This window comes from Stegodyphus dumicola, chromosome 8, assembly GCF_044657685.1.
Source record: "Stegodyphus dumicola isolate Sdum_Otavi_A_Nest chromosome 8, ASM4465768v1".
Taxonomy (NCBI): Eukaryota; Metazoa; Arthropoda; class Arachnida; order Araneae; family Eresidae; genus Stegodyphus; species Stegodyphus dumicola.
Window position 1 is genome coordinate 101,941,547 of NC_140775.1, and position 16,392 is coordinate 101,957,938.

At 29.7% G+C, this 16,392-nt stretch overlaps 1 protein-coding gene across 1 annotated transcript in view; it reads right to left on the reverse strand.

Moving 5' to 3' along the window:
- Positions 1 to 2,853: 2,853 nt before the first annotated feature.
- Positions 2,854 to 16,392, reverse strand: part of LOC118189107 (sodium- and chloride-dependent taurine transporter-like) — a 256,046-nt gene continuing 242,507 nt past the window's right edge. The window contains exons 12-13 of the mRNA XM_035359655.2: positions 7,032 to 7,202; positions 2,854 to 4,348 (exon numbers count right to left, since the gene is read on the reverse strand). Coding sequence (XP_035215546.1) covers positions 4,223 to 4,348; positions 7,032 to 7,202 — 297 coding nt within the window. The 3' untranslated portion in view covers positions 2,854 to 4,222. The remainder of the gene's footprint in view (positions 4,349 to 7,031; positions 7,203 to 16,392) is intronic.

Consider the following 16,392-nt stretch of genomic DNA (forward strand, 5'->3'; position numbering starts at 1 on the left):
TAACAGCAGACAAGCTAGGTTGCAGTGGCATTCAATTAAATTTCTAATTTTATATTATTCAAAATTAATACAAACTCTTATAATTTATTTAAAAATTTTAAAATTGCATTTGTACACATAAAATATCAAAGATTCAGCAATAAATTTATTAATTTGTTATTTTTCAGATATCTCTACATATAATAACAGAAAGAGTCTGTCTGTGTGTGTGTGTGTGACCTTCGTTTGCACTGCGCGTAAGCTAAATAGAGCCTTGGCTATGAAATTTGGTACATAGGTGCATCTAGACAAGAGCCAGTGCACCTCAAAGCAATTTTTTCGAAATTCGAATTTTTTTTATTTTATGTTTCGTGACGAAATTGCGTCATTTTGAGACATAATGGGCTATAGGAAAGCGAGATTTTACTTTACACACTCGATTATCACATCGTCATGAAAGTAGGCACTTAGCTATTTTACAAACTTAAAATAAATTTCGTGTCAATAAATCGATTAAATATGAATTTATTTAACAAAGGGAGCGTAACACCTTTTCGCTGGGATATTTTCTATAAAAGTTTATTTTTAAAAAAGTACAGTTTATTTTTCTTTGATTTTTGGACACGTTAAACTTTCATCCTTGCGACTGCTTTTACAAAAAGAATTTTGGAAAAATGATAATATTTTGTATTTAAAAAAGAAATTTTAAATGAAGCTTCCGAGTACACTTCTCACATCATTAAAAATGTGATTTTGGCAACAATTTTCCTCGTATTTTTGTTGGTACTGATTCGTTCTGTTGATGTTTGTTGTACCTTTCTTATTGGTGTTGATAGATTTTTGACGAAATCGCATCATTTTGAATAGTTTCATTCTTTTAGAAATATGGGTCTGGCAACAATTTTTCATCACATTTCTTATGTCACTGGTTTTAAGAGATTGGCATATTTCATTGTTCATTTTTATATACATAATACATTTTTTTTTTTTTATTTATTTATTTTTATTTATTTATTTTTTTTATATAAAGTTGTTCTGCAGAGTAAAATTCTGAGTGGTATTTTATGTTTTTTGAGATTCATGTTATTTTTTGCTTATTTCACTGTAAGATATTGAAAACATTTGCATGATTTTTTTTTTCTTCAACGGAAAGTTGGTTAATTTTTTTATTAGGATAATTTATATTTGTATTCATTGTATTCAGAAAAAGAATCATTCAATCTATCGAGTAAGAAACTTTAAAAAATTAATTTTATTGTAGAATTTTTATATCATTTTTTATGTAGTTGTGGTGGTTAAGAAGGGGAATGTAAATTGTGCTTTAACAAATGTTTAATGCACATCTCATACAATCAGTTTGCTAAAAATTCAAGATGTATATATTTCTCTGGAGATACATCAGAGCCGTATTCAAGGGAGGGTTGGAATCTTAAAGAGAAAAAAGTTGGAAGAACTTATGTGGCCATCGGTCCCAGGTATGTCTTTTAGGCATTTTTCCAGTACGTTTAAAAGCCAGACTAAGGCTGGCTGCATAGCTGCTAGTTCAAAAATAAAAAAGTAATGGCCCCTTAAGCATTGCCTAATCTTGACCGACTATACATATGCCACTGTGTGGGTGTAGTCTAAAAAGGTAGATGGAAAACACACAACATATTTTTTATGAAATTCTTGAAAGGAAATTATTTTACATAATTGTGATTATTAAAAATCACTTTTTGAACATTATAAATGAATTTATAGAAACCATAATATTTTTTAATTTAACTAAAAAAATATATAAATATTTTAAGAAAATATGTTTTAATGTGCAACCCAAAATAATTTTCCCTTTGTTTTTAATATGTAGACTATATAGGGAATTAAATGAGATTTTTTGATAATATTAGCCACCTTAAAAAAGTTAAACTGTGACATGTTAAGTAATTTTAAAAACAGCAAGTTTTGAAGCAAATTTAATTGAAGAAACCAGTATAGTGGTGATTTATTCATAATTACAAATAAAATAATATACACCATTTTAGCTCAAAACAATATTTATTGAATTCTGAAAAGTTGTATTTAAATTTGCAATTTTAATATTTAAAGAAAAGAGCCCTTGACATTTCTTTTGAAAATGCTTATGATTAGATTGTGAAAACATTTCTTTAAGAAAAGTATGAAAGTTTGTCCAACTACATAGCTAATATTTATATGATGTTATGAAATATTACATAATTTTAATCAATACAATTTAACATCAGATACAAAAATTTGCAGATTTTATGTAAATTTTGATATATAAAAATGTTTAGTATTCTGCATAAGAAAAAAAATGCATGTGTCGTGGGTATACTCAGTTGATCAAAGTCAAAAGGATTATTTTCCTCATGCAACATGAAAATATGGAAATGCTTTTTTTCTCTTGCAGGAAAAGGGAGTTTTCATTGTTTAGCACTGATTGTATTGCAATTTATTATTATGTTTTAAAATAAATATACAGCATGAGCAGTGACTGCTCATTGTTATGTAAAGTTTGAGTTATCTTGTAAAAAGAAAACCAAAAAAAAATTGATCTACCTTCATTAAATTTATTTCTACCTTCATTAAATATTTTTTTAATTTATTATTCACTTTTATTTAATCTTATTGCCAAGTCTAAAAATTGTACATACAACTTCTTCCCATTCTTATTCCTTATGCTATTCATATGACGGTGAGTTTAACACATTTGCTTATTTGATTTATTAGCAAATCAGGAGCTTACTAGTATTTTTTTGTTTGAGATTGCCATATGTGAAAAAACAAGCTTTGAAAATGATGTACCTATCTTTTTTTTTCCCCTCAGCTTTTAATGAATACCATTCTTGGATATCAGGAAGAGAAAAAAGACAAAAATGGCACCCAACAAAATTAGAAATTTAATTAAAACAAAATTTTTCATATTACAAGAAACAGAAATTTATTTGAAATATTTACAAAATACCTCAAATAATTTCTCACATTTCACATAAAACAAAACAATTTTCCAAGTCTTTTAAATCAGATTCAAATAGCTGTATAAATAATACTACCCAGCTTTTTTCTGTTTGCATAATGATACTTATCTTATATATGACTGACAGGGAACTTTATATCATACATTTATAAATACATCCATAAAAAAACTAAGAAGAAAACACGTGAAAATATGGTATGATAAATAATGCATCAATCAACATATACCTAACTATTCCCAACATAAACTTGCAAATATACATTTCATTGCACCTGATACTAATTCAGATCTGAGAAAATGGTTTGTACAATTAAGACAACACAATCCATAAACATTTGGAATAAAGCCATGACTAGTCACAGTTTTTTATTTTAGTAGAATATGTTTACTATTTCTAAACTTTAAAATATGATAAAATATCTCTTAACCTTTCTTAAAGTACATTCTTCCACCACAAAGTACAGGTACTTTTACCTAAATAAAAAGTTTAAAATATTAGTAATGTTTTGTTAAAAAAACTGCTTTGTGAGTTGTCAACCAACTTCTGGAACATTTTATTGATTTTCTGAATATAATACAGTGTACATTATTAGAAAACCGCATAAAATAGTTAAAATTTTATAATTTGGGGAATTTAAAAATTATAAAATAAGTTGTTTTTTGCTAGAAAACTGTTCATCATTATGCAGAAAGAAATATTACACTCCATAAATTTAAAATTTTAAATTTACAGGGATAAAATTTTTATACTTGACTCTTTCCTAAAGGCTAGAGATCACCGGTATTAAAAATTGTAACTGTCAACGACTGTTCAACGATTTATAAATGCCAAATGTTATAAAATTTACATAATGCCTTAAAAATTTTTATGATTGTTTTTAAATGAACTGCAGAGGATTTTACAATATTAAATAATGTATTACCTCCAAAAACTCTACAAGAGCAAATGAAATGTTTTTAACTCTTCTTACTATTAAAAATGAAAAATTAAATGCAATCTTCAAATAATCCTACATTCTTAGAAAATAGGTAATATGTATATGTAAAGTGTTTGTTCATGTGAAAAAAAGGATAGCAGCTAGCTAAAAATTAATGGTATAATGGAAAGTTCTGTAACATCTTACAGCCACTGAATCAAGTGAGGACATGCAGTGGCCTACAAGTGCTTATATCTATATCTTGTTACAGCTAGCTGTCTGTGTATAACCACCCTAACTGAAACGTGAAACTGACAGTCACCTAAAATTTTAAAGCTTAGGCCTGAAAAACCTATAACTTTGACTGCTCATAGTGATTATTGGTCTTCATTTTGCCATCTTTAGGACAATCATCTGGATCTGTAGCATGCACTGGTAGAGCCATTGGTAGACGAGGTGTAGTTAAAATCTTCCAACGCTGTAATAAGTAAATTTAGCTAAAAATATTGAATAAATACAATCTAGATACTAAAATTATTAGAAAAAAATTGCACAGAATTGAAGATTAATAATCCTTATGCAAATTTATTTAAAGAGGGAAAATAAGCATCATTGCATTGTAAACCAAACACATAATATAATAGTATTAGAAATATCTTTTATTAATTGATATAATGCTGCAAATGTTTATTAAAATTATCAGTTGCACACAACATAAATTGCATATATTTCAAAACTATAAGGTACATTATAAAAAATAAAATTTTATAAAATTTAACATTATAAAAAAAAATTGTGCAGGGATGGGCAAAGTACGGCTCACGGATAGAATTTTAATTTGGTGGTCCGAAGCAAATTAAAAGAAGTATATATTATATATATATATATATATCCTTTTCTACTTTAAATATCATTTTTTCCTTCCCTTTTTTTAAAAAAAGACTGGTGATCTTTTTACTTTCTCTTTTGTTCTACAAAACATAAATCGACGGATATAGCAAAAACAGACAGCAAGTGTTAAAAGCGGAAGTTCTTTGTTAGTTATAGCTGTAGACTGGAGTCAACAAGCATTATCTCTTTCTCAAGCAGACATATGGGAATCCAATATAGGTAAATTAGACCTCTTAGAAAAAACTTAATTATCTTAATTATATCCTCAGTAAATGAAGAGAAGCTTAAGCATAATGAAGATGGCTTGAAAAAACTGCATTTTGAGTTCGAACGCGGACTTCAAGATTTCAGTGCCATTCAAACAGAATTGGAGACCTTAAAACTACCATGCCTTTCAATGTAAATTGTGAAGCAGTGAGGTCATATTTTCAGCTTGAATTAATTGAGTTGCAATCTAACAATCATCTCAAGCAGTTGTTTCTAAATATGCCAAAGTTTGAGTTTACAAATCATTATCGAAAGTAAATTTCCCAAATTTAATATCTCACGCCCAGAAAATCAGTGCTATGTTTGCTTCATCTTGTATATGTGAACAAGTGTTTTCAACTAAAAACCTTAGAAAGAATTATTTCAGAAGTAGACTGAGAGATGAGCATTTAGCCTCGTTTCTTAGAATCAGTACATCTCACTTCGAACCTCAATATAAGGAACTTTTAAAAATGAAATCGCAGTTTCTTTCATCTCATTAACATATTTAATTTGTAATACTTGTATATTGTGTTTAAAAATTTATCTTGGCTCGCCAAACTTTTTTTCTTTCGATTTTTGACCCAAGACTTCGTTTGTCCATCCCTGGCTTTGTGCATTTATTACTTTTACATAACTCACTTTGCAGTATGATTATATAATGATTAAATTTGAAAGGCAGAAATCTTACTGTTCATTCTGGTAGTTCTTACATTTTGTACTTTATAAAGAGCAAAGAATATAATGAGGGGGTGCAATTTGTCTAAATGACGCTGTTAACCCCTTTGTGCCGACTGTCACGTCTACGTGCCAGCAACGAACACACTCACTTCCCGGCCGACGCGCAGGCGTGCCAGAGCAATTTCCTATTCAGCCCCAACTGTCCTGAAACGTTTTAAAAACTATAATTTCTGCCACAAGATGGCACTGTATGTCCATATGGCTTCAGATACATGTACATTAGACCTTCTACTCGAAATGTGAGAAGCATGACTCACATACACATGTTTTTTGATTATATAAACAAACGGGAGCGTTGGGTATTTTGGTTTGCAGTTCAGTTTTTAGAAAATAATTAGATCTTGTTAGACATGAATTCTTTCTGTTTTTACCGTTGCAATGTCGAAGCGTCGAAAATGTTTCACAGAGCATGAAATAGCAGAAATGATGCAAAATATTTCAGATATTGATTCTGAAATTCTGATATTCTGACATTGATTCTGAAAGATTAACTGAAAGACATTTTCCAAAACTTTGTTCAGAAGAGACTGATAAGAAAATGAGACGACGATGCTTCGTTTGCTCACATTCCCGGAAAAATCCTCCAAAACGGCAAACGAGTTATTACGAGTGCAAGGAATGTAACATAGGACTGTGTGTAGATCCCTGTTTTCAAATTTTTTCATACGAAAAGAGAATTTTAAGTAATATATTTTGTTTTCAGATGTATAATGTTAAAAGTCATAAAATGGTGAGTAATGAAAATAAAATGTGTAAAATATGCATTTAAACAAGAAATAAGGTAATTAAAGTATATATAAAAATATCTATAAAGCATAATCTGTTTAAGTACTCTATAGAGCATTATTAAACAATGCGTTGATACTTCGGAAATTTCATGGCTTTATAGCAAAAAAGCCTCCGGCCCTGGACAGATGCTCGCGTAAGACATTGCCGGCCTCTGCGATAAGCGCGCGTTTGCACTACCCGGCGCGAAGGGGTTAAAAGACCATGCTGCTATGAACACAAATCTTCAAATTGAAAAGTGTACTAACTGCTCCATTTTCCCCTTTCCACCAGGTAAACGTTTATAGCATGTATAAATAGAATATATTAATAAAGAATTCCATCATTATTTATAGATAGTCATTGTACCGCCAAACTAGACATTAAAATTTCTAAATTTTTTTACAAAGCAGGTTGCATATGAAATTTTAGCAGGGGGGAGAGGAAGATACATGACACAGTTTAATGATATAATGCACAAATTGAAAGTAGATGTGCGATGTAATTTAAAATCTTACCTGTTTTAATGTGCCAGGTGTTATAAAAATCTGATACAAGAAACAAACTGGCACACATAACATAGATGAAAGGGCCATGCACCAACCAATGAAAATAGCCCAGCCTGGGTATTCATAATCTTTGTTGTATGTTACTGGCTTGTATGTTATCAAGCTGAAGATGAAAATGCCCTGGAGGAAGAAAAAGATCATTAGATATTATATATACATTAACATATGTTTTAAATATCAATATGTGATAACAAATTTAACAATTTTAAAACTTCTGAAACACAGAAACATGCAAATAAATAGCCAAAAACTTTTTTTTCCCTTTAAAAAAACTTAAAATATTAGTATGACTAAATTACAGATTTGGCTCTTGCCACTTCTCATCATGCATATATATTACAACCTATTTAATACAACTGGTGTAGTTAGTAAGAATACTTTTATTTGGAATAAATTATATATAACTGTCTTATATGGAGAGAGTTTATATAAATAAACTACTATACTTAAAAGTTTGTAGCAATATTTAATGGGGTGAGGGGGAATGTTCATTACCACTGCCACCTGTTGGCAAATTTCATATATTTTTGTTTACAACTCTGTACTAACAAGTGTGTGAGTACCGAGTATCAGGTTTATTCATTGGGCACTTGGCATGGGAATCCAAAGGCCCAGATAAGCTGGAACCATCCAGAATTTCTGGTTATAAATTTCGATAGTTGAAGATAAAAAGTCTTTAGAAAAATAGTAGATGATTTTGCGAAAACAATCCACACCTATTTTAGAGTGTTTTTATTTTAAATATTTTTTAATAAGAATACTGTTTTGTTTTTATTTATATATATATATTTTTACAATAAAAATTAAACATTGAAATTTTGTTTCATTTGTTAGCAGATCCAAGATTCCCTTGGATCTACCAGTGCCAAGGGGGCCCATAGATCTTCTGCGCCCAGGGCCCGAAATGAGCTTAAACCACCATTACCGAGTATATCATGCAAAAATATTAACTTTACACTTATAAATCACCAGAAGATGAAAATTACCATAAAGCTCATGCTGCATTAGACTTGTCATCTAATATATTTCTACTCATAGCTTATCACATATTTAAAAAATAAGACTTTCTAACAATATGCAATTAACATTTTCAAGGAGTTCTTTTAAAATTAGAGGAAACTAAAGAAGAGGTAACTTGCATGAAAGCCTGCACTTGACATCTGATAGCAAACCGCAGACATTAGAAGAAACAAAGATAGATAAGCTTTGTTAATCCTTTGAAATTCTCTAAAGAACCTTATTAGAAAGTTTTTATTTTTTGAAAGATTGTATAAGATTTACTCTCCTTTATCCTTAGTCAAATTTCATTCAACCATATGAGAGAAAATGCAGTCATTATTTTTTAATGGAAAAATTGTGAAAAGGACAGTTAAACTAATTCAGTACAACTTATGGTGTAAGGAATTAATTAAGAATAATGATGCTTGCCTAAATATACAGTTAAAAGTTTAACCAAAAACATTAGATCAATAACAAGTTGATAATTTTTTTAAACAGTAATATGTTCCAGTACGTTCAGTTCTTTAATATGATATATATAGCCCTTTTATTTAATAAATCCTATCAATAAAATAAATTTCTGTTCTTCAATTATTTATAAAATTTTAGTATTGGGCAATGTGTATTTGTTTGTATCTTGATATGATTGGATGCTTTCAACAATTTATTCTGAGGATGTATACTTAATGATATAGACTGGGATTGTCCACTCTGTGAACTGCAGTACATTTCCGGGTCAGTTGTAAGTTATCAGTTCTATGAATATATTGTTTTATATTTTACTCGCATACAAAATGATCATGATGAAAGCTACAGAAATACAAGTAGCTCATGATCCCCAAAAAGGTTGAGTTCTGATACAAACAAAGAAATGTCAGTATTATGCTGCTAAGACATCTGATGTTTCTAATAATGTAAAGAACATTCAAGTATTAGAATCTAATTCTGCTTTTGCTCAAAGATAATAATTCTTCCAATCTAACAAGTTTATGCCTGTCAAGATGAACGACATACACTTTTTGAGGGCAATACCACTAGGAAGTCTATATCGTAAAAATTTAAAGGCACATTTGTTTTTATTCACAGTTTTTAATTTCACATTTTATGCAAAACAGTAATAAATACAGAAATATCTGTTTAATGGCCAAAATTTGTATCCCATACTTTTAGTAAAAAACAATGTGAAAGAAAGGTCAATGGAAAAATCATGCAAACATCATGAAATTACATGTTGTAAATATACTTTTTCTCTGCAAAAGATGAAAATTATAAAATTTTCTAAAAATAAATTAATAGAAATTTAAGTATCTAATATTTCTGGATGTTTCCAAGTAGTTTATAAATTTGATTAAATTTTAGGAAATAAAAGAAAACAAGGAGTTATGTATACTTGAAATAGACATTAAATTATTTTAGCATGAACACAGATTATAAGTATGAAGTTATAAAAACAGATAATTTTAATGTCTTTCTGCCACTACAACATGAAGTATATGCAGTAATAATCTAAATAATCAAAATAAATAAAAAACTATGTCCCATCTATTTGTAATTTTTGAATCTGAAATACACTTTATACAATTAATTGTAAGTATTTATTGAACCAACATAACCAAAGGCACAAGTTAAAGCTATAATTACAACAAATATATGTTATATATATATGTAGATATTTCCAACTTATGGTTTAATTTATGAAAATGAATTCCTTCACAATAATTAAATTATTAGTATATTAACTACATAACCATGACAATAAATGTAAACCTCTTCAGCTTTACTTATCTAAATAAATTTTATTTTATCAAGTAATGAAACAGCATGAACATGATTTAGAATGAGAATGGATATTCAAAACAAATTCCTTTAGTTCTATTATTCGGCACAGAAAGAACAACTTCAGAATTATGAAATTTAACAACTGCTAGTAATTACATTGGCATATTCTTCTTGATGCAAATATGAAAAATATCTTCTAAAAGATGCCTCAAAACAGATCAATTCATTAATGCTACTGCAATTAAAAATTTCAAAACAATACAGTCCCAGGCTAAAAGAGCATGATCAACAGTGATAATCATAAATCAAAACATGGGGACTAGTTTTAAGACATCATGGAAATGTTCAATAAACTGGATACCAAAGAACTGCCTAAAATAATTTCCCTTTAAACAGAAAGCAACTCCCAAAAAGTCACAGCACTCCATCAAATTACTAAGCAAAGTGAAAAAATTTGCAAAAAATAATGTATGTAAAAACAGTCTTACCTTTCCATCCTTCATTTCAACAGCTGCTTCCATAGTGATAAAACGTAAAACGCAAATCCACCAAAAATTTAATGACTTTTACGTAATTTTATACAGTTTTAAATACAGAATCTCTTTAATCAAAAATACATTTTCACAAACATTGATACTTCTGAAGTCGATTAATGAAGAGATATGAATAGTGTGTGCATCATACATTAATTAAAAAAGCCAGTGATATCATATGCACCTATAATATAAATATGCACATAGCATTAGAATTAATTATCTATTAACAATCTGAAGATGTAATTCATAAGAAATCTAAGTGACTGAATGATACTGCCATATTTTACATCAAACTTGCATTAGATTAGAACTGAAAGTGCAATTATTTTGTGAAAGTATTTCCTGAATTTAAATACTATGAAATAAAGGAATTCTTAGTATGTGCATTTCTTCAGTTCAAGACATTGTTTAAGTTTGCATTTAAAAGTGATCAATCAAATAAATTATACATTTTACTTGTATTAGAAATCTTTTCTTTCAGCAGGAATATTTAAGCTTGAGTTTCAAATCAAAATCCTGTTAATCCAACTAGGACCAATTTAGATGTTCTGCAACACCTGCATTTGCAAGGGTCCCAAACTTAGGCAGCCCACAAGATGTTTTTACATCGGATAATTTTTTGTACATTTACTGAAAATCTGCACAATACCTATCACAAATTACAATGCAACTTTGTGCAAGAAATTAAAGGAGTATGACAATGGATTAGTATTACTATTTAAAAAGTTTAAATAAAAATTTATAAAATTAAGTGCAGTTTCTCATTGAAACATTACTTCTGTATTTTAAATTCTTGAAACCAAAATCGTTAACCACCAAAGCCACGGCAACTTGCCTGTTGTCAATTCTCTTTTGAGTATATGTCCAATAACAACTGCTATCCTTTCTTCTGGTTTGGGGAGGGAGGGAGAGGATTTGATATTACTGCTAGTGGGGTAAATAAGGGTATGAAAAAATATGCCAGTGCATGGGAAGTAAAGCCTTAGGTGTACTTGTACTATCTCATTCTTGATAAAGAACTCATTACTAAAAAGGAACACGTTTCCAGTGTTTTGAGAAAAATCTGGGTTTCGACCAAGCTGGTGTTCCATTCTTGGGATATACTTTTTTTTTCACATGTGTATTTTACTTTGCCAGAAGTGGCTGAAATAATGCAGGAGTTCCTTCAAAACAAAACAATTCTGTGTTTTATGCTAGTGCCATGATCAACTAATTGAGCAAGTCATAATATTATAACTTTCTGAATTCTGCAATTAAATGAACTTTTAATGAATATTTCATTATTTGGAAATTTGGTTCAGTGTGGGCTGTATAAAGAGTTTTACTTTTACTACCCATCCCATTGACCATGCAAAATTTGTTTTCAGAAAATTATACACCTTTTTTGGGGGAAATCTTTTCGGCTGATTTAGCGTTAAGGAAATAAGCCATTAGAGTCCTTTTTAGTAAACAAATTAAATGTCCCTTCTTTTCAAATCTTGGAATGAAACTTAAATGAACTGAAAGTTGATATTCTGTCTGCTCTCAAGAGTGCCAGCTTAGAGAAGAGATTAATTATTTTTTATTACATCACCACAGATAAATCATAGTGTGAATACCATTAAGGCTTAACTATGAATTTACAGACTAAGACAACAAGATGGTATGTCCTTATGGAGGTGAATGAGAGTTTACGTTACATATTTTAATAAGCGTCATGTACATTTACTGCTAGCAAAAGATATCCATGCTTCAAAGCAATTTTCCCGGCGAGGGGGGGGAGGAGGAAAAAAAAAACAAATTTATTCTCAGCCAAAACAAAATTTTAATATTTTTCATTTGGGAAGTCTGTAACCTTTAACATTTTAAAGTTAAAATGTTCGAGCATGCTGTAACACAGTACTGAAACTATGTACACTGCTAAAAAAAAAAAAAAAAAGGGACAGTGCTATATCTCCCGTTCTACTGGGCCGATTGACAAAATTCAAACTGCGTTTTTCATATCTTGAAAGCGCGACTTAGGATATATATTAGATTTATATATAGCACTATTCTAACATAGGTATTTTGACACAAAATCGACATTTTCTGAAATAGCATATCAATATTTTTCAATATATCGATTCTACGACTTAAATTATGCCAGAATACCAAGTTTTGTAAAAATCGTACAAGTAGTTTTTAAAATATTAGCTCTTAAAATTTTAGCTCCTCAATGTTAATTGAATTTGGTAAATATTTATTAATATCTCTTTTTATTAAACTTTTATTATTTTTCCTTTCACATTTCGAAATTTAGGTTCATTTCAAATAAAATTTACCCATTTTTTGTATTTTATTTAATAAATTTCTATTTTAAAATAATTTTTATAAATTTTTCAAAAAAAATTTTGAATTATAGCCTATAAAAGTTTTACCATCATCTTAAAGTAGGTGTATTTTTAAGCATATCTGCAAAAAAATTAGACATTTTTATTTAAAATTTTCTAAGATATACACGAATTTACATATTTTCGCGTTTTGAAATTTGGCATCTTTTTTTTGAGCGATAATAACGCCAAATGTGGTCTATGGATTTTTGTTACAGTGAATTGCCACAGCTATTTTTAACCTTAAATTTCAAGTAAAATTTTACAGAGAATTAATTATATGAAATATTTTCCCTCAATGATACGTAATAAATATTTATTAATACTATATGAAAAGCTATTTTTTTTATAGATGATATTATTCAAATTTTTAACTATTTTTTTTTTTTTTAAATTTCTTTCCTTTTTTTTAAAAAAAAATAAGAGTAAATTTTTAACCTTCGGCGTTTTATTGTCTGCTACTTTGTTTAAATCGAATTGTCTAAAACTGAGAATTTTCGTTTGATGTTTATTTGAATTTTATGAAAATATTTTATGGCATTAACTGCATAATTTATTTCTAAACAAACTGTTGCTTATGAAGTGGCTGAAAGAGCAGCTGATATAATCATCCATATTTTTAAAGCACAGTATATTTTTATAGAAACATAAGAATTAGATTAATCATTTTTATAAAAGTCAAATTATGATATAAACATACAACCCTCTAGAGAGTGAATTAATGGAAGTTCAATGGTTATGTAGAAATGATCTGCAACTACTTAATGGCTGGATAAGTCAGCAGGTTCTGGAGACAAGTAAGAATAATTATATAAATGACACCCAACATTCTGGATTCAATTAACAACGAGGATATGATGCTTATTAAATGAATTTAAGAAGTTTTAAAACATAAAAAATCAACTCATTTTTTGTTCATCAAACCTAAAATGTATTTTTGTGCGTAGCGTATTTTCATTATATCCTTAAAATTCTACTTTAGAATGTAATTGTCAAGAACTGAATAGTATTCATCAGTAATATAATAAGTAATTATTACGGTTATTAATAAATCCTTCTTATAAAGTAATTGCAAATATTTCAAAAAAACTTTGAATGAAAATATTTTTCTATGCAAATATTTTTAATTTTATATTAATCAAGATTGCACACGATATTATTTATTTACACTTCAATTCTTACCGTCAGTTCCAGTAGAAGTTACAAATCAATTATATTTAATTAAGGATTTGATTGGATTATTTAATTATGGAAAAGCACACGAGGGTTATCTGCCTATAGGGAGGGATGCCTTCGTGGAGTACTTTCTAAGGGAAACTGGCTCGTATACACGTTACACATGGGGAAAACCACGAAAACGCTCATGCAGCCAGCTCGTTCTCGGGATTCGAACCTCCGACCGAACTACCAGTGTTCAGCATCTTTACCGCTCGGCTGCTGGTGGGCTATTTAATTAAGGAATGAGCATCTAAGTTTAAAAACAGCGTACCATAACAGCAATTCAATTATTGGCACCGTATATTTCATGTTACTCCCGATTGGCAAGCTACATGATTTTTAATGAGTATTCGGGTTTTGCTAGTAACTTCACTTGGAAATCGCGCTTAAACTAGGTTAGTTGGTTATTTGAACATGGGAGCTATTTGATTAAGATGCTTTCATAGAGAACCTAGAAAACTACGAAAACCAACCATGCAGCCTGGGTTAGACTTCGCAACAAATAATTAGTATTTAACAATCTTCAAATGCTAGGCAACTGGTGAGGCTCCAATTAAATCTCCAATTTAATATTTTATTTGTAAATATTTAAAATATTGTTGTAGTCTTAGACACAAAAAGCAGAATTTAAGTTTTGTTAACTCGTTAGTAAACTACCAAGCCGTAGTGCAAATGAATATTCAATTTCTTTTGCAATAATTGTATTCACTTAATATTCTTGAAATATGAGCTAAAGAAGGAATGTTCCCGGAAGATTAAAGAAGTGTTTAAATCCAGTGATATAAGGTTTGTCTTACAAGCTCAGGATCAAAACGATTCTGCAATTGCCCGAGCAGTTGACATGTAAATGGCTGTGAATTAAGCAGATGACTTTTAATCTTACGTTTTCAGTCAGAAAACTTATTCCAAATGTTTTGTATTGCATGACAATGAATGTTTTCATTATTCAATAACCAGTCGGAGAACCGCTTGTGTTCCGAAAATAAGTATGTGTACTCAATCGTTCTGCATGTTCTTCAAATTTGTCTTCTTGTGATTGTTTTTCTTAACCAAAAACTAAAGTTGCCTCTCAACGGAAATTTTTTTGACATTGAAGAGACAAAAGGAGTATGACATCTACATTTAGAGGCATGTCAAAAACATATCTCTACAAGCCTTCTCTTCCATTACATGTTGCGCAGTCGATAAAAAGTTGTGTCAGTGTAAATTCTATAACCTATTTTTATTACACTCTGATTACTTTATTAACATACAGTGAATATATACTAAAACTTTTACTTCAGCTTCAGTAATTTGGAATTTTTGACGGAATTGTTGTCAGAACTACGACTTAAGATAAGTCAAATTGTATATTTCAGATAATCCAATAAATTCAATTTCAAAGTTTAAATATTTTCTTTTTGTAGAGAGGGGAAATTTTTCAATTTTGGTCCATTATCCTAAGTATATTTGCTTCGATTCTTTACTTTTTCCATAAAGGCGAAAATCTTATGCATGATATACATATAATGCATAGCTTCAAGTTAAAATTTAATAATATACAGGGTGGTTATAATTAAAGTTCCACTTTAAAACGGTCATAAAAAGAAAACCACTGGATATCAAACTTGGTAACCGTGCAAAAGAGGTCATGGGAACTTATTTTCCGCGAAAAAAAGAAAGTTCGAAACCTCACCACCAGGGGGGAAATGGCGCTGTATGCAATACTGTTAAACGAAATATGGGTTGGAATCTAACTTAACCTTTTGTTTCACGGGTTTAATATGTTGTATACCCTTAAGAAACTTTGATGTAAGCAAATTACCATTTAAAGGCGTTAAATTCGATAAAAGTCAAGTGCGCCATCCGTGTAAGTGAGAAATTCGTCCGTGAAAACCACGAATTAGCGATTAGAAAATGTGAGATCGCAAATCACTCGCACAAATGCGTACAATCTGGAAATTGTTTTCTTACAGATCGCTAATTTGTAATTTTTGAAGCCTGAGTTCGGCCCTAAAACATGAAGATACTGATTCAAAAAGCTTTTAATCGATTTGGGCCAAAGAAATCCCTCATGTTATCTATCTAGTTCCATTGCATTCTTCTACTGCATTCGACTGCATAGCAGTCATTCCACACCGTTTAGTGTTGAATGACAACTAGTTTAATAACTGAACCTTTTTTTTTTTTTTTTTTTCTGAAGAGCAGTCGACAGCTAGACCACTGTGATTGCAGCTCAATTAGAGTCAAAATGTTTCGTGATACATGAACTGCAGTAACGTGGCATTTTAGATACTACGGTTTTTATTCAGGGCTGGGCCCCACCTCACGTGTGTCGCACAGTTACTTAGGCAATATTTCACGAATGAAGGTCTTATAGGCCGACACTTCCCCTCTTCCCACCAAACCTCAACCTCTGTGACTTTTGGCTATGGGGTTACCTCAAAAGCA